Source organism: Dendrobates tinctorius, unplaced genomic scaffold (assembly GCF_039654945.1).
Source record: "Dendrobates tinctorius isolate UK_male_01 unplaced genomic scaffold, ASM3965494v1 ptg000332l, whole genome shotgun sequence".
NCBI classification, from domain to species: domain Eukaryota; kingdom Metazoa; phylum Chordata; class Amphibia; order Anura; family Dendrobatidae; genus Dendrobates; species Dendrobates tinctorius.
Genome location: NW_027361998.1, coordinates 249,627 through 275,094, shown reverse-complemented (window position 1 = coordinate 275,094; position 25,468 = coordinate 249,627). Strand labels below are relative to the sequence as shown.

General features: G+C 43.3%; 1 protein-coding gene across 1 annotated transcript in view; it reads right to left on the bottom strand.

Moving 5' to 3' along the window:
* The window catches only part of PNOC (prepronociceptin), a 167,255-nt gene that overhangs the window by 128,976 nt on the left and 12,811 nt on the right, over positions 1–25,468 (bottom strand). Inside the window, exon 2 of the mRNA XM_073561904.1 lies at positions 4,455–4,595. Within this exon, the coding sequence (XP_073418005.1) occupies positions 4,455–4,577 (123 nt within the window). The 5' untranslated portion in view covers positions 4,578–4,595. The remainder of the gene's footprint in view (positions 1–4,454; positions 4,596–25,468) is intronic.

Here is a 25,468-nt window from a genome sequence, read left to right as displayed (position 1 = left end):
AAGTTATAAACTTATACTAAACTCATACAGAACTTATACTGAAGTTATAAAGAACTTATACTAAACTCATACAGAACTTATACTGAAGTTATAAACTTATACTAAACTCATACAGAACTTATACTGAAGTTATAAAGAACTTATACTAAACTCATACAGAACTTATACTGAAGTTATAAACTTATACTAAACTCATACAGAACTTATACTGAAGTTATAAACTTATACTAAACTCATACAGAACTTATACTGAAGTTATAAAGAACTTACACTAAACTCATACAGAACTTATACTGAAGTTATAAAGAACTTATACTAAACTCATACAGAACTTATACTGAAGTTATAAACTTATACTAAACTCATACAGAACTTATACTGAAGTTATAAAGAACTTATACTAAACTCATACAGAACTTATACTGAAGTTATAAACTTATACTAAACTCATACAGAACTTATACTGAAGTTATAAAGAACTTATACTAAACTCATACAGAACTTATACTGAAGTTATAAAGAACTTATACTAAACTCATACAGAACTCATACTGAAGTTATAAAGAACTTATACTAAACTCATACAGAACTTATACTGACGTTATAAAGAACTTATACTAAACTCATACAGAACTTATGCTGAAGTTATAAAGAACTTATACTAAACTCATACAGAACTTATACTGAAGTTATAAAGAACTTATACTAAACTCATACAGAACTTATACTGAAGTTATAAAGAACTTATACTAAACGCATACAGAACTTATACTGAAGTTATGAACTTATACTAAACTCATACAGAACTTATACTGAAGTTATAAACTGATACTAAACTCATACAGAACTTATACTGAAGTTATAAAGAACTTATACTAAACTCATACAGAACTTATACTGAAGTTATAAAGAACTTATACTAAACTCATACAGAACTTATACTGAAGTTATAAAGAACTTATACTAAACTCATACAGAACTCATACTGAAATTATAAAGAACTTATAGTAAACTCATACAGAACTCATACTGAAGTTATAAACTTATACTAAACTCATACAGAACTTATACTGCCGTTATAAAGAACTTATACTAAACTCATACAGAACTAATACTGAAGTTATAAACTTATACTAAACTCATACAGAACTCATACTGAAGTTATAAAGAACTTATACTAAACTCATACAGAACTTATACTGAAGTTATAAAGAACTTATACTAAACTCATACAGAACGTATACTGAAGTTAGAAAGAACTTATACTAAACTCATACAGAACTTATACTGAAGTTATAAACTTATACTAAACTCATACAGAACTTATACTGAAGTTATAAACTTATACAGAACTTATACTGAAGTTATAAACTTATACTAAACTCATACAGAACTTATACTGAAGTTATAAACTTATACTAAACTCATACAGAACTTATATTGAAGTTATAAAGAACTTATACTAAACTCATACAGAACTTATACTGAAGTTAAAAAACTTATACTAAACTCATACAGAACTTATACTGAAGTTTTAAAGAACTTATACTAAACTCATACAGAACTTATACTGAAGTTATAAACTTATACGGCAGTATGTGTCATGCTGTGAAGGTCTTCGGGAAGGAAGGGGGGCCTCAAACTGTCCCTGGAACTGGGACCCTAACTATCCCTGTGAGGGGGTACTCTTGAAAGTAGGAAAGCCTGAGTCTCTGACCTTACTATACTCCTGTTAAACCCTGATCTGTCCCCTCCCTCAACCCATAAGATATTGGACAGAAATTTAAGGGTAAACCAGACACAAAGACAAAACAAGGATAACAGAAAGCAACAAACATACAAACACTCACCAAAGGTAGAGAATTATATAGGGAGGGATAAGAATGTACCAACCAAATGGGAATAGGACAATGAGGAAGCATACACCCAAAAACAGCACGCACCAATCTCCAGTAGCAACAACAGTTTCTTATTCAGCACAGCGTCTCAAAGGAGCTAAGAAGCAAAGCTTTCATTGGCAAGGAAGAGAGGATCTGACCAGGTTTTACAAGGAGAGGAAATGACTTGACCAGAAGCAGCTGAAAATGGCGCTGCACGTTTCTGACCAGTGTAGAATGGGTTGTTAACCTCTTCAACACCAAAGGAAACCAAATCCATTTAATATGGGACACAAACACACAGGCTAAATGGAAGATCTGTAATTCACAATATGTAGTGATCTTCTAATCTCAGATCTCCTGGGAGGATGTGACACACTCGTGACAGCACGGTGGCTCAGTGGTTAGCACTGTTCCTTTGCAGTGCTGGTGTGTTGGGTTCAAATCCCTCCAAGGACAACATTTGTGAGGAGTTTGCATGTTGTCCCTGTGTTTGGGTGGGATTTGATGGTGTCTACCAAGAGCATCCTCTGCAGGCTCATTCATGGATTTTGACAGCAGTTGTGAATTGTGGTGGCAGATCGTCAAGTATCGGGCTGTCTGCTCGATAGTTAATTAAGTTATGATTGAGATGATTGGGTAATTAACTCTTCATTACAGTTTCGATCACCTAGTCTAGAAGATTTCCTTTCAAAGCCAATTCCAACCTTTCTTCCTTACAAATTGCCTGGATGCAGACTCCTTGATGTACAGCCGGCAGCGATGTCGGCTGTCACTTATTATTACCAGGAGAGCTCACTCTTTCACACCTAATTAGCTTTATCTATGACAAAATGGAATGACTCTCTGGTGGGAACGGGCGGACATGGTGTCGGAGAGAACCCCGGGATTGGGACTGACCAAGTAATTTCAGTAAAGAAATGCTTTTAAATATATTGGAGATTCATCACAGATGGATTCATAGGTTTCTTCATCTACAGTAAATGATTTAGAAGACACCGATAAGGTAATTATTGAATTCCGAAAAGAACTTTCGTTGTGGTTCCCGAATCTATGCCAAGTAGACAAAAATCAGTGTATGTTATGGACTCAGCTATGAATCAGATAAATCAAAATTCAAAAGCTCGTTCTGTGTGTAGATAAATTAATTTAGCGAGCATCTTACAGTATCTGGTAGAGCAAATACAGGAGGGGAGATAATTGCACCTGAGGTAGCTGGGACGTCTCCATTCCACACCAGGGACATCACACGGCAATGGAAATGCAATACTTCTATGTAATACCTATAATAATCTCATACCAGCCTATCCTCGGATATACAGTATCTGATACAGGAGACATAATGGCTACTGTGGGTTAAAGCAACAGAATTTTTGGCTTTGAGAAGCCACAAAAATGTGATAGGAACCCTAAGGCTGTATGCACATGCTGCGGATTCACCAGCGGATTTTTCTGTGCGGATCTGCAGGTAAAACCGCGGTTTTACCTGCGGATTGGCCAGTGGTTTTCCCCTGCGGTTTGACACCTGGACAATGGAATAGGTGGCGAACCGCAGCGGAATCCACAGAAAGAATTGACATGTCAATTCTTTCTGCGGACTTAAAACCGCAGCTTTTCCGCAGTGAAAAATCCACAGCATGGGCACTGCGGATTGTAAATCCCATAGACTTACATGGTACTGTACACTGTCTGCAGAACTGCTGCGGATCCACAGCGGCCAAAACCGCAGCATGTGCACATAGCCTTATTGTGGATTTATCACAGGTGTGTTTGGTGTGTCTAGGATGGTGAAAGTATGCTTGGAAATATGGCTGTTGTATTACTCCACTAGTATATTATTCTCATGTGTTTGTACCCATGTTCCATGGATACAATTAGCTATCCTCCTCTCACCTGACCAGGAGGATGGGCAAGGGGTGTGAATGAGACCCGATAGGTAGATAGATAGATAGATAGATAGATAGTTAGATAGATAATATATAGATAATAGATAGATAGATAGATAGATAGATAGATAATAGATAGATAGTAGATAAATAATAGATAGATAATAGATAGATAGATAGATAATAGATAAATAATATCTAGATAATAGATAGATATTCAATGGATAGATAATAGATAGATAGATAATAGATAGATAGATTATAGATAATAGATAGATATTCAATGGATAGATAGATAGATAATAGATAGATAGATTATAGATATTTAATAGATACAGTTGGGCTCAAAAGTTCACATACCCTGGTGATTTTGGCCTGATAACCTGCATAGAAGTTGGCCCAAATGGGTTTGACTGGCTACTAAAGGAAACATCCTCACCTGCGTCCTGTGACAACGGCCAGGACAATGAATCTGCTCACTAGCGCCCCAGGGGGACAGCAGCTTCCAGTTTAATTGTTTTCACAAGGTCTTATTTGGTTGTCAGGTAACTGGTCCTGTTCAACCAATATTTAGGCCGTCAGATCTAGGGAGAGCTAAAGCCAAATCACAGATTGGTCCAGGTGGTCAGACCGCCCTTTTATCTTTTTTTTGGGGGGCTGTGTTATCCAGCAGATTTCTGCAGGTACTCACCAGGGTGTTGAAGTTGTCGTGTTGGTATAGGTGCTTGTTGCAGGTGACGCAGTCATTCTGGCAGTCACAGAGCACGTGGGAAAGTAAGGACAGCAGCATTATACTCCACAAGAGAGCCTTCATTGTGTTGGTGCGGAGGAGCTAGAAAAGGAAAGAGAACGCCATGTTTAGTCATTGGCTATATGGCAGATGCAACAGAAGCCCCCTGTATATAGTCACATGCCAGGGTGGGATCACACTAGTAAAGAGCCCTAGTATGTGGATCCCCACATCCTCCATCAGGAGCCACCACACTATTACCATGCTCAGGTTTGATCCTGTTTCTCTAGGGCATCTCAATCCACCATAGGATTGAGCACCAGTCCCGTCCTGTTAAGGCGGTGTCTTCAGTCAGTGCAGATTTTCCCATTATTGGGCTAAGGGGTGACAACTGGTGCTCATAAAGTAACTGAAACTGCTGTTATAGGAGAATGTGTAGCATAATGTCTGTGTCTGCCTCTAGCCCCTCCTCCTCTGTCTGTGTCTGTCTCTAGCCCCTCCTCCTCTGTCTGTGTCTGCCTCTAGCCCCTCCTCCTCTGTCTGTGTCTGCCTCTAGCCCCTCCTCCTCTGTCTGTGTCTGCCTCTAGCCCCTCCTCCTCTGTCTGTGTCTGCCTCTAGCCCCTCCTCCTCTATCTGTATCTGCCTCTAGCCCCTCCTCCTCTATCTGTATCTGCCTCTAGCCCCTCCTCCTCTCTGGCTATCTCTATCCCCTCCTTCTCTGTGTCTGCCTCTAGCCCCTCCTCTGTCTGTGTCTGCCTCTAGTCACTCCTACCCTGTCTGTGTCAACCTCTAGCCCCTCCTCCTTTGTCTGTCTCTAGCCCCTCCTCTGTGTCTGCCTTTAGCCACTCCACCCTCCTACTCTGTGTTTGCCTCTAGCCCCTCCTCCTTTGTCTCTGTCTACCTCTAGCCCCTCCTCCTCTGTCTGTGCCTGTCTATAGCCCCTCCTCCTCTGTATGTGTCTACCTCTAGCCCCTCTTCCTTTGTGTCTACCTCTAGCCCCTCCTCCTCTGTGTGTCTACTTCTAGACCTTCCTCCTCTGTCTCTGTCTACCTCTAGCCACTCCTACTCTGTCTATGCCTGCCTCTAGCCCCTCCTCCTCTATCTGTATCTGTCTCAAGCCCCTCCTCCTCTCTCTGGCTATCTCTATCCCCTCCTTTTCTGTGTCTGCCTCTAGTCACTCACTCCTACCCTGTCTGTGTCAACCTCTAGCCCCTCCTCCTTTGTCTGTGTCTGTCTCTAGCCCCTCCTCTGTGTCTGCCTCTAGCCACTCCTCCCTCCTACTGTGTTTGCCTCTAGCCCCTCCCCCTTTGTCTCTGTCTACCTCTAGCCCCTCCTCCTCTGTATGTGTCTACCTCTAGCCCCTCTTCCTTTGTGGCTACCTCTAGCCCCTCCTCCTTTCTGCCCACCTCTAGCCCCTCCTCCTCTGTATGTGTCTTCCTCTAGCCCCACCTCCTCTGTCTGTGTCTACCTCTAGCCCCTCCTCCTCTGTATGTGTCTACCTCTAGCCCCTCCTCCTCTGTCTGTGTCTACCTCTAGCGCCTCCTCCTCTGTCTCTGCCCACCTCTAGCCCCTCCTCCTCTGTCTGTGTCTGCCTCTAGCCCCTCCTCCTCTGTCTGTATCTGCCTCTAGCCACTCCTCCTCTATCTGTATCTGCCTCTAGCCCCTCCTCCTCTGTCTCTGGCTATCTCTATCCCCTCCTTCTCTGTGTCTGCCTCTAGCCCCTCCTCTGTCTGTGTCTGCTAGTCACTCCTACCCTGTCTGTGTCAACCTCTAGCCCCTCCTCCTTTGTCTGTGTCTGTCTCTAGCTCCTCCTCTGTGTCTGCCTCTAGCCACTCCTCCCTCCTACTCTGCGTTTGCCTCTAGCCCCTCCTCCTTTGTCTCTGTCTACCTCTAGCCCCTCCTCCTCTGTCTGTGCCTGCCTATAGCCCCTCTTCCTCTGTATGTGTCTACTTCTAGCCCCTCCTCCTTTGTGCCTACCTGTAGCCCCTCCTCCTCTGTCTATGCCTACCTCTAGCCCCTCCTCCTTTGTGCCTACCTCTAGCCCCTCCTCCTCTGTATATGTCTACATCTAGCCCCTCCTCCTCTGTCTATGCCTACCTCTAGCCCCTCCTCCTTTGTGCCTACCTCTAGCCCCTCCTCCTCTGTCTATGCCTATCTCTAGCCCCTCCTCCTTTGTGCCTACCTCTAGCCCCTCCTCCTCTGTATGTGTCTACGTCTAGCCCCTCCTCCTCTGTCTATGCCTACCTCTAGCCCCTCCTCCTTTGTGCCTACCTCTAGCCCCTCCTCCTCTGTATTTGTCTACGTCTAGCTCCTCCTTCTCTGTCTATGCCTGCCTCTAGCCCCTCCTCCTCTGTATATGCCTGCCTCTAGCCCCTCCTCCTCTGTCTGCGTCTGCTAACAGCGTTTCCATTAGATTGCCCTCTTGCCATTTTTGGGTATAGAGCACCACATTGCACAGTCAGACATAGGGACACTTTTCTGTGCTGTTATCCGCTGAGGAGTCTTTTTTGACTTTGTCCCGACCATAGTCTCCGGCCACTGTTTATCCTTCACCTCTACATCAAAACTTTTTGTACCCATATCAAATGTTATATTGCTAATGTATATCCTTGGTAACATTTTTGTATTATTAAAATCCTTAAATTGTTATATATAATGACTCAGGTTCTCCTTTTTAAAACAATTCCAAGAGTCTATAACTACATGGGTACATTGATAACTTTGGCACTGGTACCTTCTTCCTGATCTATATATCGGTGTGCTCACAGCGACCTATTCACTTTATATTAACCTTTTTAATTTATATTTAAGCCCATACGGAACCCTATTCACTCTATATTTCACCTTTATTACGGATTTGCTTGTTTATTAGCAGCTTAGAAATGTGCAGATGGCGGAGGAGGAGGATTGTGAGCCCGCCGCTGCGAGGACTGTACAGGTCGGGAGAACGGCCACGAAGCACAACATCTTGCCTTCAAGGGGACACAAGTGATTGGAAGAAGTGGCTCATTTGCATAGAAATAGCATACAGGAGAGACATATTGTTTCTATGAATTCTAAATGAGATCATTACCGCTAATTTGCATAGACTGAAATGAGGCTGTCACTCGGGGTATCACGGCGTCAGGGCGGTTTGTGATAAATGGACACAGCGCTGCGCGGGATGTTACCGCTAGGAAAGCCCAATGTGCAAATTTAACCGCCGTCATTAAACTTGACCTCCCTAATTCTAACTATCTCAAGCCCATATGGTGCATACGCTGCTGCCTGTATCAGAGCTGCATTCACAATATATTATGCTTCAGAGCAGAAATCGTCTAGCAACCCCTGCTCATTCACAGTTGGTGAAGACCTGTTTCAGGGTATTTGCATTTTAGTAAATGTCATCTGACATCAGGTTCTGTACAGCTAATTATAGGGGAGGGTTTGACAGCAAGTTGTTGGGTGTTTATAGTAGTAACCAGAAAAACTGTGAGTGCAGCTCTGGAGTATAAAACAGAATGTAATTCAGGATCAGTAATATAATGTATGTACACAGTGACTGCACCAGCAGAATAGTGAGTGCAGCTCTGGGGTATAATACAGGAGGTAACTCAGGATCAGTAATATATGTACCCAGTGACTGCACCAGCAGAATAGTGACTGCAGCTCTGGAGTATAATACAGGATGTAACTCAGGATCAGTAATGTAATGTATGTGCACAGTGACTGCACCAGCAGAATAGTGAGTGCAGCTCTGGAGTATAAAACAGAATGTAATTCAGGATCAGTAATATAATGTATGTATACAGTGACTACACCAGCAGAATAGTGAGTGCAGCTCTGGAGTATAATACAGGAGGTAACTCAGGATCAGTAATGTAATGTATACACACAGTGACTGCACCAGCAGAATAGTGAGTGCAGCTCTGGAGTATATAATACAGGATGTAACTCAGGATCAGTAATGTAATGTATGCACACAGTGACTGCCCCAGCAGAATAGTGAGTGCAGCTCTGGAGTATAATACAGGAGGTAACTCAGGATCAGTAATGTAATGTATGCACACAGTGACTGCACCAGCAGAATAGTGAGTGCAGCTCTGGAGTATATAATACAGGATGTAACTCAGGATCAGTAATGTAATGTATGCACACAGTGACTGCCCCAGCAGAATAGTGAGTGCAGCTCTGGGGAATAATACAGGAGGTAACTCAGGATCAGTAATGTAATGTATACACACAGTGACTGCACCAGCAGAATAGTGAGTGCAGCTCTGGAGTATATAATACAGGATGTAACTCAGGATCAGTAATGTAATGTATGCACACAGTGACTGTACCAGCAGAATAGTGAGTGCAGCTCTGGAGTATAATACAGGAGGTAACTCAGGATCAGTAATGTAATGTATGCACACAGTGACTGCACCAGGAGAATAGTGAGTGCAGCTCTGGAGTATATAATACAGGATGTAACTCAGGATCAGTAATGTAATGTATGCACACAGTGACTGCACCAGCAGAATAGTGAGTGCAGCTCTGGAGTATAATACAGGAGGTAACTCAGGATCAGTAATGTAATGTATGTATACAGTGACTGCACCGGCAGAATAGTGAGTGCAGCTCTGGAGTATAATACAGGAGGTAACTCAGGATCAGTAATGTATGTACACAGTGACTGCACCAGCAGAATAGTGACTGCAGCTCTGGAGTATAATACAGGATGTAACTCAGGATCAGTAATGTAATGTATGTGCACAGTGACTGCACCAGCAGAATAGTGAGTGCAGCTCTGGAGTATAAAACAGAATGTAATTCAGGATCAGTAATATAATGTATGTACGCAGTGACTGCACCAGCAGAATAGTGAGTGCAGCTCTGGGGTATAATACAGGATGTAACTCAGGATCAGTAATGTAATGTATGTACACAGTGACTACACCAGCAGAATAGTGAGTGCAGCTCTGTAGTATAATACAGGAGGTAACTCAGGATCAGTAATGTAATGTATGTATACAGTGACTGCACCGCAGAATAGTGAGTGCAGCTCTGGGGTATAATACAGGATGTAACTCAGGATCAGTAATGTAATGTATGTACACAGTGACTGCACCAGCAGAATAGTGAGTGCAGCTCTGGGGTATAATACAGGAGGTAACTCAGGATCAGTAATGTAATGTATGTACACAGTGACTGCACCGCAGAATAGTGAGTGCAGCTCTGGGGTATAATACAGGAGGTAACTCAGGATCAGTAATGTAATGTATGTACACAGTGACTGCACCAGCAGAATAGTGAGTGCAGCTCTGGAGTATAATACAGGAGGTAACTCAGGATCAGTAATGTAATGTATGTACACAGTGACTGCACCAGCAGAATAGTGAGTGCAGTTCTGGAGTATAATACAGGATGTAACTCAGGATCAGTAGTGTAATGTATGTACACAGTGACTGCACCAGCAGAATAGTGAGTGCAGCTCTGGGGTATAATACAGGATGTAACTCAGGATCAGTAATGTAATGTATGTACACAGTGACTACACCAGCAGAATAGTGAGTGCAGCTCCGGAGTATAATACAGGAGGTAACTCAGGATCAGTAATGTAATGTATGTACACAGTGACTGCACCAGCAGAATAGTGAGTGCAGTTCTGGGGTATAATACAGGATGTAACTCAGGATCAGTAATGTAATGTATGTACACAGTGACTGCACCAGCAGAATAGTGAGTGCAGTTCTGGAGTATAATACAGGAGGTAACTCAGGATCAGTAATGTAATGTATGTACACAGTGACTGCACCAGCAGAATAGTGAGTGCAGCTCTGGGGTATAATACAGGATGTAACTCAGGATCAGTAATGTAATGTATGTACACAGTGACTGCACCAGCAGAATAGTGAGTGCAGCTCTGGAGTATAATACAGGAGGTAACTAAGGATCAGTAATGTAATGTATGTACACAGTGACTGCACCAGCAGAATAGTGAGTGCAGCTCTGGGGTATAATACAGGATGTAACTCAGGATCAGTAATGTAATGTATGTACACAGTGACTGCACCAGCAGAATAGTGAGTGCAGCTCTGGAGTATAATACAGGAGGTAACTCAGGATCAGTAATGTAATGTATGTACACAGTGACTGCACCAGCAGAATAGTGAGTGCAGCTCTGGAGTATAATACAGGAGGTAACTCAGGATCAGTAATGTAATGTATGTACACAGTGACTGCACCAGCAGAATAGTGAGTGCAGCTCTGGAGTATAATACAGGAGGTAACTCAGGATCAGTAATGTAATGTATGTACACAGTGACTGCACCAGCAGAATAGTGAGTGCAGCTCTGGAGTATAATACAGGAGGTAACTCAGGATCAGTAATGTAATGTATGTACACAGTGACTGCACCAGCAGAATAGTGAGTGCAGCTCTGGGGTATAATACAGGATGTAACTCAGGATCAGTAATGCAATGTATGTACACAGTGACTGCACCAGCAGAATAGTGAGTGCAGCTCTGGAGTATAATACAGGAGGTAACTCAGGATCAGTAATGTAATGTATGTACACAGTGACTGCACCAGCAGAATAGTGAGTGCAGTTCTGGAGTATAATACAGGATGTAACTCAGGATCAGTAATGTAATGTATGTACACAGTGACTACACCAGCAGAATAGTGAGTGCAGCTCTGGAGTATAATACAGGATGTAACTCAGGATCAGTAATGTAATGTATGTACACAGTGACTGCACCAGCAGAATAGTGAGTGCAGCTCTGGGGTAAAATACAGGATGTAACTCAGGATCAGTAATGTAATGTATGTACACAGTGACTGCACCAGCAGAATAGTGAGTGCAGCTCTGGGGTATAATACAGGATGTAACTCAGGATCAGTAATGTAATGTATGTACACAGTGAGTACACCAGCAGAATAGTGAGTGCAGTTCTGGAGTATAATACAGGATGTAACTCAGGATCAGTAATGTAGTGTATGTACACAGTGACTACACCAGCAGAATAGTGAGTGCAGCTCTGGGGTATAATATAGGATGTAACTCAGGATCAGTAATGTAATGTATGTACACAGTGACTACACCAGTAGAATAGTGAGTGCAGTTCTGGAGTATAATACAGGATGTAACTCAGGATCAGTAATGTATGTACACAGTGACTGCACCAGCAGAATAGTGAGTGCAGCTCTGGAGTATAATACAGGATGTAACTCAGGATCAGTAATGTATGTACACAGTGACTGCACCAGCAGAATAGTGAGTGCAGCTCTGGAGTATAATACAGGATGTAACTCAGGATCAGTAATGTAATGTATGTACACAGTGACTGCACCAGCAGAATAGTGAGTGCAGCTCTGGGGTATAATACAGGATGTAACTCAGGATCAGTAATGTAATGTATGTACACAGTGAGTACACCAGCAGAATAGTGAGTGCAGTTCTGGAGTATAATACAGGATGTAACTCAGGATCAGTAATGTAGTGTATGTACACAGTGACTACACCAGCAGAATAGTGAGTGCAGCTCTGGGGTATAATATAGGATGTAACTCAGGATCAGTAATGTAATGTATGTACACAGTGACTACACCAGTAGAATAGTGAGTGCAGTTCTGGAGTATAATACAGGATGTAACTCAGGATCAGTAATGTATGTACACAGTGACTGCACCAGCAGAATAGTGAGTGCAGCTCTGGAGTATAATACAGGATGTAACTCAGGATCAGTAATGTATGTACACAGTGACTGCACCAGCAGAATAGTGAGTGCAGCTCTGGAGTATAATACAGGATGTAACTCAGGATCAGTAATGTAATGTATGTACACAGTGACTGCACCAGCAGAATAGTGAGTGCAGCTCTGGGGTATAATACAGGATGTAACTCAGGATCAGTAATGTAATGTATGTACACAGTGACTGCACCAGCAGAATAGTGAGTGCAGCTCTGGGGTATAATACAGGATGTAACTCAGGATCAGTAATGTAATGTATGTACACAGTGACTACACCAGCAGAATAGTGAGTGCAGCTCTGGAGTATAATACAGGAGGTAACTCAGGATCAGTAATGTATGTACACAGTGACTCCACCAGCAGAATAGTGAGTGCAGCTCTGGAGTATAATACAGGATGTAACACAGGATCAGTAATGTAATGTATGTACACAGTGACTGCACCAGGAGAATAGCGAGTGCAGCTCTGGAGTATAATATAGAATAAAATGTTCCCAAGCATTTTACAATATCTGTTCTGTAACTCCTTCTACCGTAGGTGTCGCAGAAGCAGCCATTGAGATCAAGTACACTTATCTATACCAGATGAAGATGGTATACTCGTCTGCTTATGGGGGTCATCATAGCTTTGTCTGGTTTCCACTCATGCTCTCACAGTTGGCCATAGTGAATGTATGACACAGGGAAGTAGATTTCCCCACTGGAGACTGAGACTAGTGTGAATGGTCACAATTAGAGTTGAGGAAACGGGTCGGTCATATTCAAAAGTCGGCGACTTTCGCTGAAGTCAGGTTTCATGAAACGAAACCCGACCATAGCGTGAGGTCGGCCATGAGGTCGGCGACCAGAGCGCCAACGTCGCGTTTCAAATGATGCTTCCAGCGCCCTTTTTCAGCCAGTGATGGAGGACGCACACTGTGGGCAACGCGATGACATGGGCATCGGTCACCACCATCTTTGAGACGGGCATGCAAGTGATTGGCTGGCTTTGTGTGGCGTCACAGGGGGTATAAAAGGGCGTGAACGCCGACCGCCATCTTACTTCTGCCGATCTCAGCATAGGGAGGGAGAGGTTGCAGCTGCTGATTCTGAATAAGGGAGAAGAACAAAAAAACTGCTTCTGCTGGTAGCGATTTCCACTGCACAACACAACACTTTGTGTGCAGTGACAGGGGAGGATATTTTTGTGCATCAGCTCTGTTGGTTATTAGGCTGCCTTATAAGGCTCCCTGATAGCTGCATTGCTGTTTGCACACTGCTGTGTAAACTTCTTTTTTAAAAGCAAAAATACTTTTCTTCCTCTTTTCTGCACAGTTACCAAGCGTTCATTTTTCCACCCTTTTGTGTGCAGCAGTCCTGCTTATTAGGCTGCCTGCTGCCATACTTGGACTGAGAGCATCATTGTCAGCCTCCTAAAATCTCTAGGGAGATTCCAATTCTCCCCAATGCTACATACACCCTCCACCTGGTCATACACCATCCAATTTCAGCCTGTTACATTGAGGTGTAATCTCTACTGGGCCAGAGACAATAGTTCTGGGTCCTCAAATCTCTAGCTGCACGGAAATTACAACCTTTACTACAAAAAGATGCCCGATTACAATCCATTTTTCCAGACCCCCCCACTACTGTGCTTTAGGCAGCCCCCAAATCTAAGAAGCATCATTGTCAGAAGCTCCCTGTCCTCTCCAACAGCTGCAGGAACCTTTCCTTGCAACCAGAAAAAATGTAAAACCTGTCCATCTATAATGACCACAGACAAGATAAAGATCCCCAACTCACATCAGGACTACAAGATCCCAGGTACTTTCAGCTGCATTACATCTAATGGGGTGTACTTAATTATTTGTACTAAATGTCCAACAGGGAGTCTGTATGTGGGGGAGACAGGGCAAAAGCTTAGAACAAGGATGAATGCTCATCGTCACACAATAAGAGAAAAAAGAATGGATCTACCTGTGGCAAAACATTTTTGTATGCCTCATCACAGCAACATGGATATGAAATTACTGGTATTGAAAGGTAACTTCACATCTCATAGAGAGAGAAGAATCTGTGAGTATAAATTTATCACAACCTTTGACACTCTCAAAGCTGGAATGAATGTGTCGCATGGATTTATGTCTTTTTACATCAATTAAGCAATTTGCTCCTAAGACCTTGTGGGGGCATCACAACACATTAGGAGACTCCAATCAGAGGACAATAAAACATCCAGACTCCTTATCTATGAACTGGAGCAATATTTATGTTTCCCCTCTCCCATATTGATAGTTCTGCTTCACGTCACTTGTCTCATCTGTTGCATTTTTTCTGTGCTGTATTGTGCATAAATATATGACTCTTCAGATTTTGTGTTAGTCTAGCCTGATGAAGAGACCTGAGTAGTCTCGAAAGCTTGCAATGTGTTACCATCTTTTCAGTTAGCCATTAAAAGGTATCAACTACTGAGGACTCTCAATCCTGAATATTTCTCAAATCTCTAGTGAGATTCAAATTCCCCCCAATACTATATACACCTTGTACCTTCTTTTACAGTACCATATAGCTGGTGGTATTTTGGGTACATTTTCACAAAAATGAGCAAGTATGGTGGAAGACGCCATGGAAGTGGGCGGGGGTTGCCAGCTGGTCCCTATGGTGGTGTTGGTGGTGGTGCATCTGTTGGTAGTGGCAAAAGCACAATAGCACCTAAGGCAGGAGATGTTGAGCCTGCGTCATCGTCTGGCTCCACAAGGCCTCGAAGGCTCTCTTTTCTGGGAGTAGGTAAACCACTTTTAAAGCCGGAGCTTCAGAAACAAGTTTTGACTTACATTGCTGACACAGCCTCCAGCTCTCTCGCCTCCTCTTCTGAAGATTCAAAAAAATAAAAGCACTGAGTCGTCATTGGAGGCTCCTGGTCAGGAACAACACCTTTCCTTATGTCCTTCACCCCTACCAAAAGTGAAGGATGTGGCAGGCCACACTACCGATTACTCCATGGAGCTCTTTTCACATACCATGCCTGGGTTAGCGAAGTCAAATAGTGAATTCCCCAGTCCAAGATGAATCTGACATGGAGTGCACTGATGCACAGCCGCTGCTAGATTTTTCTGCTGGTACATTCACTCAGAGCACTACATTATCCTCGCAGTGTACTGAGGCAGAATCAGACCCTGATGAAGCTCAGGTGCCCCTTCCCGCATACTATACCACCTTACACTGTGACACAGAGGAAGGTGTACATGAAACTGAAGAGGAGGTGATGGATGACCCAGTTGTTGACCCAGATTGGCATCCATTGGGGGAAAAGGGTGCCGCTACCAATAGCTCAGAAGAGGAGGAGGAGGATCTGCAGCAGGCAATGACATCGCAACAGGTGTGATCTGGCAGGCCCGGAGCAGTCCAAAAACGTGTTACAAAACCCAAAAGAGTTGCAGGACACCTTGGCCAGACGGTCAAATTAGCACAGCGTGCAAGGTCTCAAAATGTCTTCCATAGTAGGAAGAGTGCAGTGTGGCACTTTTTTGAACAAAATCCTAATGATCAGGCAAAAGTTATCTGTAAGGAGTGTGCAAAGACCTTTAGCCAAGGGAAAAATCTGAGAAATTTGAATACCAGTTGCATGCTTAGACATTTAACCACCATGCACTTGCAAGCGTGGATGGACTACCATACCTCACGTACCACATGTGCACCTGCTCCGAATGAAGGTAGTCAGCAATGCTACATCGCTTCCCCCACTGTAAGCCCACCGGTTAGCACACCACCAGCAGCAAATGTCGAGGTGTCGTCGCAAGGGCAAAGCAGTCATGGAATCACAATGTTATTGTTACGAAAGACTGAACCTAGGCCATCAGAAAGAACACCAACTCCATCACCATCATCAACACTCTCTCAGTCCGCCATGTCCACCGCTAGTTTGATCATATGCAGCTCTCAAGTCCAGCTCACCCTACCAGAGACTCTGAGTAGGACAAGAAAGTACTCATCCTCTCATCCGCGTACACTGGCTTTGAACGCCCACATTGCCAAACTAATCTCGTTAGAGATGATGCTCTACCGGTTGGTTGAAAGCAAAGCTTTCCACGAGCTCATGGCCATCCCAGCTCTCCACGTGCATGTGAAAGACCGCATTGTCCATGCACTCAAGCAATCAGTGAGTGGAAAGGTGCACCTCACAACAGATGTATGGTCCAGTAGGCATGGCCAGGGCCGTTACGTGTCCATCACTGCGCACTGGGTTAGTGTGGTGGATGCAGGGTCCACAGGGGACAACGGCGGTGGGACAGTGCTGCCTAGCCCATGGTATAGGAAACAGTTGGCTGTAGGCATTCGACCCTGCTCGTCCTCCTCCATAAGCGAAAGCTCGTCCACAGAGCGCAGTCGCACGAGCACTCCATCCGCAGCTGCCAGTGTTGCACACGAGGTGTCCCACTATTGTACAGCTAGTGGTAAGCATCAGCAGGCTGTGTTGAGGATGAGGTGTTTGGGCGACAACAGACACTGCGGAGGTACTGGCCGACTACTTGCAGCAAAAAACTGAGTCATGGCTGGGCAGTCTACATCTTGAGGCAGGCAAGGTAGTTAGTGATAACGGCAGGAGTTTTGTGGCAGCCATAGACCTTTCAAAACTCAGACACATACCTTGCTTGGCTCACACCTTGAACCTGGTGGTGCAGTGCTTCCTCAATAATTATCCGGAGTTAACACCCCTGCTCCATAAGGTGTGAAGACTGTGCTCGCACATCCGCCGGTCGCCCGTACACTCCAGTCGTATGCAGAAGCTGCAGCGATTGCTCCACCTTCCCAAGCACCGCCTAATTATCGACGTTGCAACAAGGTGGAACTCCACCCTGCACATGGTTCAGAGACTGTGCGAACAGAGGCAGGCTGTAATGCATTTGTGGGAGGATACACGGGCAGGCAGTTTGCAGGCAGACATGGAGTTGTCTGGTGTGCAGTGGTCGAAGCTGAAAGACCTCTGTAAAGTCCTTCAGTGTTTTGAGGAATGCAAACGGCTGGTAAGCGCAGACGACGCCATCATAAGCATGAGCATCCCACTTATGCGTCTGCTCATGCAAACTTTGACGCACATTAAGGATCAGGCGTCTGCAGCGGAGGAGGAACAGGAGGAGGAGGAGGAGGGAATCCTTGATGACAGTCAGCCATTGTCTGGTCAGGGAATTCTCATGGACGAGGTGGAGGAAGAAGAGGAGGAAGAGGAGGATGATGGGGATGATTATTTTGGGGAGGATAATGCTTCTCAGGGGCAAGAAAAAATGTTCGTGTGGCAAGGTCAGGTACAGGGTTTGTGCGTGACTGGAGGGATGTGGATTTGCCTGAAAGTGCTCCTCCACCCAGCAATCGCAGTGCATCATTGACACCTGGAACATTGGCCCACATGTCTGATTATGCCTTGCATATCCTAAAAAGGGACCCCCGCATTGCCAATATGATGAACGATGACGACTACTGGTTGGCCAGCATCCTGGATCCACGCTATAAAGGCAAATTCCAAAACATCATGCCACAGGAGAACCTAGAGCTAATAATGGCTAATAAACAAGCAACTCTGGTAAACCGTTTGTTTGAGGCATTCCCAGCACACAGTGGCGGTGATGTTTTTCCAACGAGCCATAGGGGGCTACATGGAAGAGGTGTTCGTGGTGCACACAGCCGAAGTGGCGTTGGACACAGGGGTTTCATGACCATGTTGTGGACTGATTTTTCAAGTACTGCTCACACGACTGGTAATACTGCATCGATTGAAAGTGACAGGAGACAGCAGTTGTCAACTATGGTAACAAACCACTTCTCCTCCCATATCGATGTTCTCCCTCACCGGTCATTCCCCTTTGACTATTGGGCCAGTAAACTTGACACCTGGCCTGAATTGGCACAATATGCCTTACAGGAGCTCGCTTGCCCTGCTGCTAGTGTGTTATCTGAACGATTCTTCAGTGCTGCTGGATCAATCCTGACAGAAAAAAGGACCCGTCTGTCGACCCAAAATTTTGATGATCTAACCTTCATTAAAATGAACCATGCATGGGTTTCAAAGGATTTTGTCCCACCCTCTCCTGCTGACACGAAGGTTGCCAGAAAAATGGCTTGCTTTTGTCCTCCTCTTCCGCGGACTTCTCCAATTACTTCATTTGCAGCTGCTGAATGTCCAACATCAACATATGCCAATTTTTCCACCTCCCTAACTGGGCTGCCTCCCCCCACAGGGCCGGGGTCACCACCTGGCGCACGCACCCGTGCGAGTGCCGTTGCCCTGGACAGGTGGGTGGGCACACTCTTTGGCAATGGCACTGGAACAAGGTCCCTCATAGTAGAATCAAGTGTCTCTGATGGTGGGGGTGCACACCCACCGTCAGACACACCGGCGTACTATGAGGGGCCCTGTGCCAGTGCCGTCGACAATGAGTGGGCACCCCTGCTTGCTCAGGATCACAGCACTTGCAACGTTGAAATACTTACCTCTCCCTGCTCCACCGCTGTGACGTCTTCCGCGTTTCCTGACAGTGACATTCTGGTCAGAGAGCGCGATGACATCACGTCTGTACGCCCTCTGCCTAAGCAGTCCAAGTGCAGTGAGATGGAAGATGGGGACGACGAGGAGTCAAGACTAGTACAGGGATTCCCTAGCGAGAATTATTTAATTGTTTTCAATGTTGGGACAGCTATTTTTGGGGAGGGCTATACTCTGGAGAATGATATATGGGGCCCACCATACACTGGAGCATTCCAAAGGTGGACATCAGACACTGGAGCAGCATTTACAGGGCCTATTTTACACTGGAGCATTAGAAATGGGGCCCATTAAATATGGAGCATTATTTGGGCCCATAAGACAGTGGAGCTTCAGCCATGAGGACCAATATATACCGTAGCATTATGTGGAGCTCATCATATACTGTTTCAAACATTATATGGGACCAATGATTCTGTATGGAGAAATATATGGGACTCATTACTCTGTATGGCGCACTATGCGGTGGCCATAATACTGTATGGAGGAATATACTGTCTGTTTTTGGAGCTATTGGAGAATTTAAAATGGATATCAGTCATGAGATGTAAGAAGTGAAGTATTTTTCATTGTACTATACCGCTATTTCTCTGCCGTATCAGAGGATCATGAATTGTGGCATGTGTTAAAGGAGCCCATTGACACTCTTTGGCCTTGGGCCCACGAAAATCTGGAGCCAGCCCTACCCCCCCCACAACTTTAGCCAAATAACCCCCAGTTTTCAATGCCTAACTATTATTATAAAGTAATTTAAGGTTGACAAGATTAAGTAATAAGAATTGATGTCGTTGGCATTGAAATGGGCACTGTAGGTGTGTTTCCTGTCCTCCACTCCATGCCGACCTTGGTTCCCCATTGACTTGCACTGGGTTTCGTGTTTCAGTCGGCCTTCGACTTTTCACGATAATCGCCCGATTTCGTTCGACCCGACGTTTGAGAAAGTCGGGTTTCATGAAACCCGACTCGACCCGAAAAAAGGCAAAGTCGCTCATCTCTAGTCACAATTTCTCAGCATAATCTGGATGCACTTGATTTAATACAGTTTTAACCGCAGTATCTGAATATACACTAACATTTTTACACCATAACAACATAAAGCCAAAAGAACACTCGAAGCAATTCAAAATCATTGAAGAGTATTAGTTAGGGAAAGGGAAATATAAAACTCAATTAGTGCTGAGAAGAAAAGATTAATTCTACCATAGTCCAACATCTATCTTTGTCCTTCGAGGCACCCAGACCAGAGCAGTCTACATCTTGAAACCTCGGCCCAGCATCTAGGCCACTTGTGGTATGTACTAGCCTCTGCAATGTCATGAAGTTTCTTGAGGCTTAGTCATGACTTCATGGAGCCTATTCAGTACCTGAGGATGGTGGATCGACATTGGCAGATGAAGAAGTAAAGATTGCCCTTGTCAGGGTGCCACAGAGGACGAGACTAGATGCTGAACCAGGTCAGCACAAATTTTTTTTGCTCAACTTTGCAAATTGCCTCTCCAGCGGGGAAGAGGACAGGAACTCTAGTACCAACTATTGGAGGTAGCAATCCTAAAAGTCAATATCGACCCACATGACTACGGATTAAAATGAAACCAAAATCTAAATTCGCAAGCTCATATTTCGAGGTGATTGCTGCTCATTAGTGCAAAGCATGATATCTGTTTTGGCCTCTTACTGTGGGTTAAACAGGTAACATCTATCCTTCTGGAAACTAACATGCCTGACGTGCCAGTGTAAAGAGACTTTTAGGCCATGAAAAGCTCTTCATGTGCTCATCTTTACCATCTTTAATATACAGATCACAATAAACCTCTATAAATTTCTTGTTGCCATATATCTTTGAAACCAAGGAAGGTTATTGGAGCATAGATATTTTAGAGGGAGGTCCACGTCTTGCTCCACTATACAGTAAGTCAGTGTTGAGAGGTCATTTGGTGAACATAAGCCTTAATATGGGGGACCATTCTTGTTCTAGGGTTCCCCAATGATCCCAAGAAAGGGGTTGACTAAGCTCCATCCGAATGAGGTGGTAATTGAGCATGCCGACCTCCACATTCTTCATTGGCAGAGATTGACAAATTCAGCGTTCCTTTTTTCCCCCAGTCTAATTGACAACAAAAGTTAGGTCATCGATTTCTGTACTGCGTAGACGACCCTTCTGAACACCTACAGTCCATAGGTCATCGATTTTTTTTATCGTGTAGATGACCCCTCTAAAGACCTACAGTCCATAGGTCATTGATTTCTGTATCGCGTAGACGACCCCTCTAAAGACCTACAGTCCATAGGTCATCGATTTCTGTATCGCATAGATGACCCCTCTAAAGACCTACAGTCCATAGGTCATCGATTCCTGTATCGCATAGACGACCCCTCTAAAGACCTATAGTCCATAGGTCATCGATTTCTGTATCGCATGGATGACCCCTCTAAAGACCTACAGTCCATAGGTCATCGATTCCTGTATCGCATAGACGACCCCTCTAAAGACCTATAGTCCATAGGTCATCAATTTCTTAATCACGTAGACGAACCCTCTAAAGACCTACAGTCCACAGGTCATTGATTTCTTTATCGCGTAGATGACCCCTCTAAGACCTACAGTCCATAGGTCATCGATTTCTCTATTGCAAAGACGACCCCTCTAAAGACCTACGGTCCATAGTTCATCGATTTCTTTATCGTGTAGACAATCCCGCTAAAGACCTACAGTCCATAGGTCACTGATTTCTTTATCATGTAGACGACCCCTCTAAAGACCTACAGTCCATAGTAGGTCATCGATTTCGTTATCGCATAGATGACCCCTCTAAAGACCTACAGTCCATACGCAGCAGGACACCATTACCTCCTAGATTACCAAATAGAAATATATGAGGACAATTGATCGGTCAACAGAAGCTTGTTGGCAATTTCTATATTGTAAAAGAAGATTTATTTTTTTTACATGGCGCAACAAACTGAAAGGAACAAAGATGGAAAAGACAAAATATCTCAAAGACGAAGGCTCGTTAGTCATCTCCTCTGTAGTATTATTTTTGAGGGAATGGAGGTGGTGTCTTCATTCGCTTTATACTATTATTTCATTATCTCTTGCTGGGCAGACATTAATAACCTTTCCTATCCGCAGCTGCGGCGTATGAAAGAGCAGGGATGCCTTTTGTTCCAGATCCAGCCGAGCCTCCTTCTCCTGATAATGTGGTCAACTCTAAGATTGCGATGAATTCAGAACCGTTCCGCTTTACTTAACTCTGTAATCATGGAAAGAAATGTTAAAATAATCTGCAGCTCGATGAAAGATGTCACGTCTGTAATTCTGTTAGCTGTGCGTTGACCGATGCAGCTCAACGGTCCCAGGATGCTCTTCATTGCTGGATGTTCATGTAGGCCATTATCAATGGTGGACTCACGTAGAGGGAGAGTGAATGTTAATCACAGGGAGAATGATGTAAATGTCTCAGGACATTAGCTCCGGACGTCATTAGACTTGGCAGAATAAAGCACAGCGAGGGCAACAAGGGTCACGAAAAGGAAGAGGAAGTCGAAGTCTATGGTGTTAGAGATTGATTTCTTAATTCTGAAATTAACTCAAATGTTAGGATGGGTTGGGGTACGGATGATTTAGCTTGCTGACATGGAGGAAGACACGTTTATGTTTATTTGTTCATTTCTGCAGAATATGATTCTCAAAGACAGAATTGCTGCCATGTAACACAACATGGAAAGATTTTACACTGGCAAAATCAACTGTTTTTGAGGGTGCCATCAGCTAAGCAACAGCTGCTATCTCAATTGGGTTTCCTCTAATGCGATAACCCCTTAAAGGCCTCATGCATACAACCATATTACAGCTCGTTCAGAGCTGTAAGGAGATATAATATGCATTTAAGTTAATGTAGCTATTATTATTTTGTGCGGCTTCTATATGAATCTGGTGGAAAAATCATATTGACCAAGCTCCGCATATGTGACTTATCACTGTATAACCTTAAGGCTCTGTGCCTTAACACTATGTGCAACTATCAAGCTTTGTGCCTTAATACTATTTGCAACCATCAAGCTTTGTGCCTTAATAATATGTATAACCATCAAGCTTTGTGCCTTAATAAGATGTACAACCATCAAGCTCTGTGCCTTAATACTATGTATAACCATCAAGCTTTGTGCCTTAATACTATTTCTAACCATCAAGCTTTGGCCTTAATACTATGTGTAAACAACAAGCTTTGTGCCTTAATGCTATGTGTAACCATCAAGCTTTCTGTCTTAATACTACGTGTAACCAACAAGCTTTGTGCCTTAATACTACGTGTAACCAACAAGCTTTGTGCCTTAATACTACGTGTAACCAACAAGCTTTGTGCCTTAATACTACGTGTAACCAACAAGCTTTGTTCCTTAATACTACGTGTAACCAACAAGCTTTGTGCCTCAATACTACGTGTAACCAACAAGCTTTGTGCCTTAATACTATGTGTAACCAACAAGCTTTGTGCCTTAATACTATGTGTAACCAACAAGCTTTGTGCCTTAATACTATGTGTAACCAACAAGCTTTGTGCCTTAATACTATGTGTAACCCTCAAGCTTTGTGCCTTAATACTATGTGTAACCAACAAGCTTTGTGCCTTAATACTATGTGTAACCAACAAGCTTTGTGCCTTAATACTACGTGTAACCAACAAGCTTTGTGCCTTAATACTATGTGTAACCAACAAGCTTTGTGCCTTAATACTATGTGTAACCAGCAAGCTTTGTGCCTTAATACTATGTGTAACCCTCAAGCTCTGTGCCTTAATACTATGTGTAACTATCAAGCTTTGTGCCTTAATACTATGTGTAACCAGCAAGCTTTGTGCCTTAATACTATGTGTAACCCTCAAGCTTTGTGCCTTAATACTATGTGTAACCAACAAGCTTTGTGCCTTAATACTATGTGTAACCCTCAAGCTTTGTGCCTTAATACTATGTATAACCATCAAGCTCTGTACCTTAATACTATTTGTAACCCTCAAGCTTTGTACATTAATACTATGTGTAACCAACAAGCTTTGTGCCTTAATACTATGTGTAACCAACAAGCTTTGTGCCTTAATACTATGTGTAACCAACAAGCTTTGTGTCTTAATACTATGTGTAACCAACAAGCTTTGTGCCTTAATACTATGTGTAACCAACAAGCGTTGTGCCTTAATACTACGTGTAACCAACAAGCTTTGTTCCTTAATACTACGTGTAACCAACAAGCTTTGTGCCTTAATACTACGTGTAACCCTCAAGCTTTGTGCCTTAATACTATGTGTAACCAACAAGCTTTGTGCCTTAATACTATGTGTAACCCTCAAGCTTTGTGCCTTAATACTATGTATAACCATCAAGCTCTGTACCTTAATACTATTTGTAACCCTCAAGCTTTGTGCATTAATACTATGTGTAACCAACAAGCTTTGTGCCTTAATACTATGTGTAACCAACAAGCTTTGTGCCTTAATACTATGTGTAACCAACAAGCTTTGTGTCTTAATACTATGTGTAACCAACAAGCTTTGTGCCTTAATACTATGTGTAACCAACAAGCTTTGTGCCTTAATACTATGTGTAACCCTCAAGCTTTGTGCCTTAATACTATGTGTAACCAACAAGCTTTGTGCCTTAATACTATGTGTAACCAACAAGCTTTGTGCCTTAATACTACGTGTAACCAACAAGCTTTGTGCCTTAATACTATGTGTAACCAACAAGCTTTGTGCCTTAATACTATGTGTAACCAGCAAGCTTTGTGCCTTAATACTATGTGTAACCCTCAAGCTCTGTGCCTTAATACTATGTGTAACTATCAAGCTTTGTGCCTTAATACTATGTGTAACCAGCAAGCTTTGTGCCTTAATACTATGTGTAACCCTCAAGCTTTGTGCCTTAATACTATGTGTAACCAACAAGCTTTGTGCCTTAATACTATGTGTAACCCTCAAGCTTTGTGCCTTAATACTATGTATAACCATCAAGCTCTGTACCTTAATACTATTTGTAACCCTCAAGCTTTGTACATTAATACTATGTGTAACCAACAAGCTTTGTGCCTTAATACTATGTGTAACCAACAAGCTTTGTGCCTTAATACTATGTGTAACCAACAAGCTTTGTGTCTTAATACTATGTGTAACCAACAAGCTTTGTGCCTTAATACTATGTGTAACCAACAAGCGTTGTGCCTTAATACTACGTGTAACCAACAAGCTTTGTTCCTTAATACTACGTGTAACCAACAAGCTTTGTGCCTTAATACTACGTGTAACCCTCAAGCTTTGTGCCTTAATACTATGTGTAACCAACAAGCTTTGTGCCTTAATACTATGTGTAACCCTCAAGCTTTGTGCCTTAATACTATGTATAACCATCAAGCTCTGTACCTTAATACTATTTGTAACCCTCAAGCTTTGTGCATTAATACTATGTGTAACCAACAAGCTTTGTGCCTTAATACTATGTGTAACCAACAAGCTTTGTGCCTTAATACTATGTGTAACCAACAAGCTTTGTGTCTTAATACTATGTGTAACCAACAAGCTTTGTGCCTTAATACTATGTGTAACCAACAAGCGTTGTGCCCTAATACTACGTGTAACCAACAAGCTTTGTTCCTTAATACTACGTGTAACCAACAAGCTTTGTGCCTTAATACTACGTGTAACCAACAAGCTTTGTGCCTTAATACTATGTGTAACCAACAAGCTTTGTGC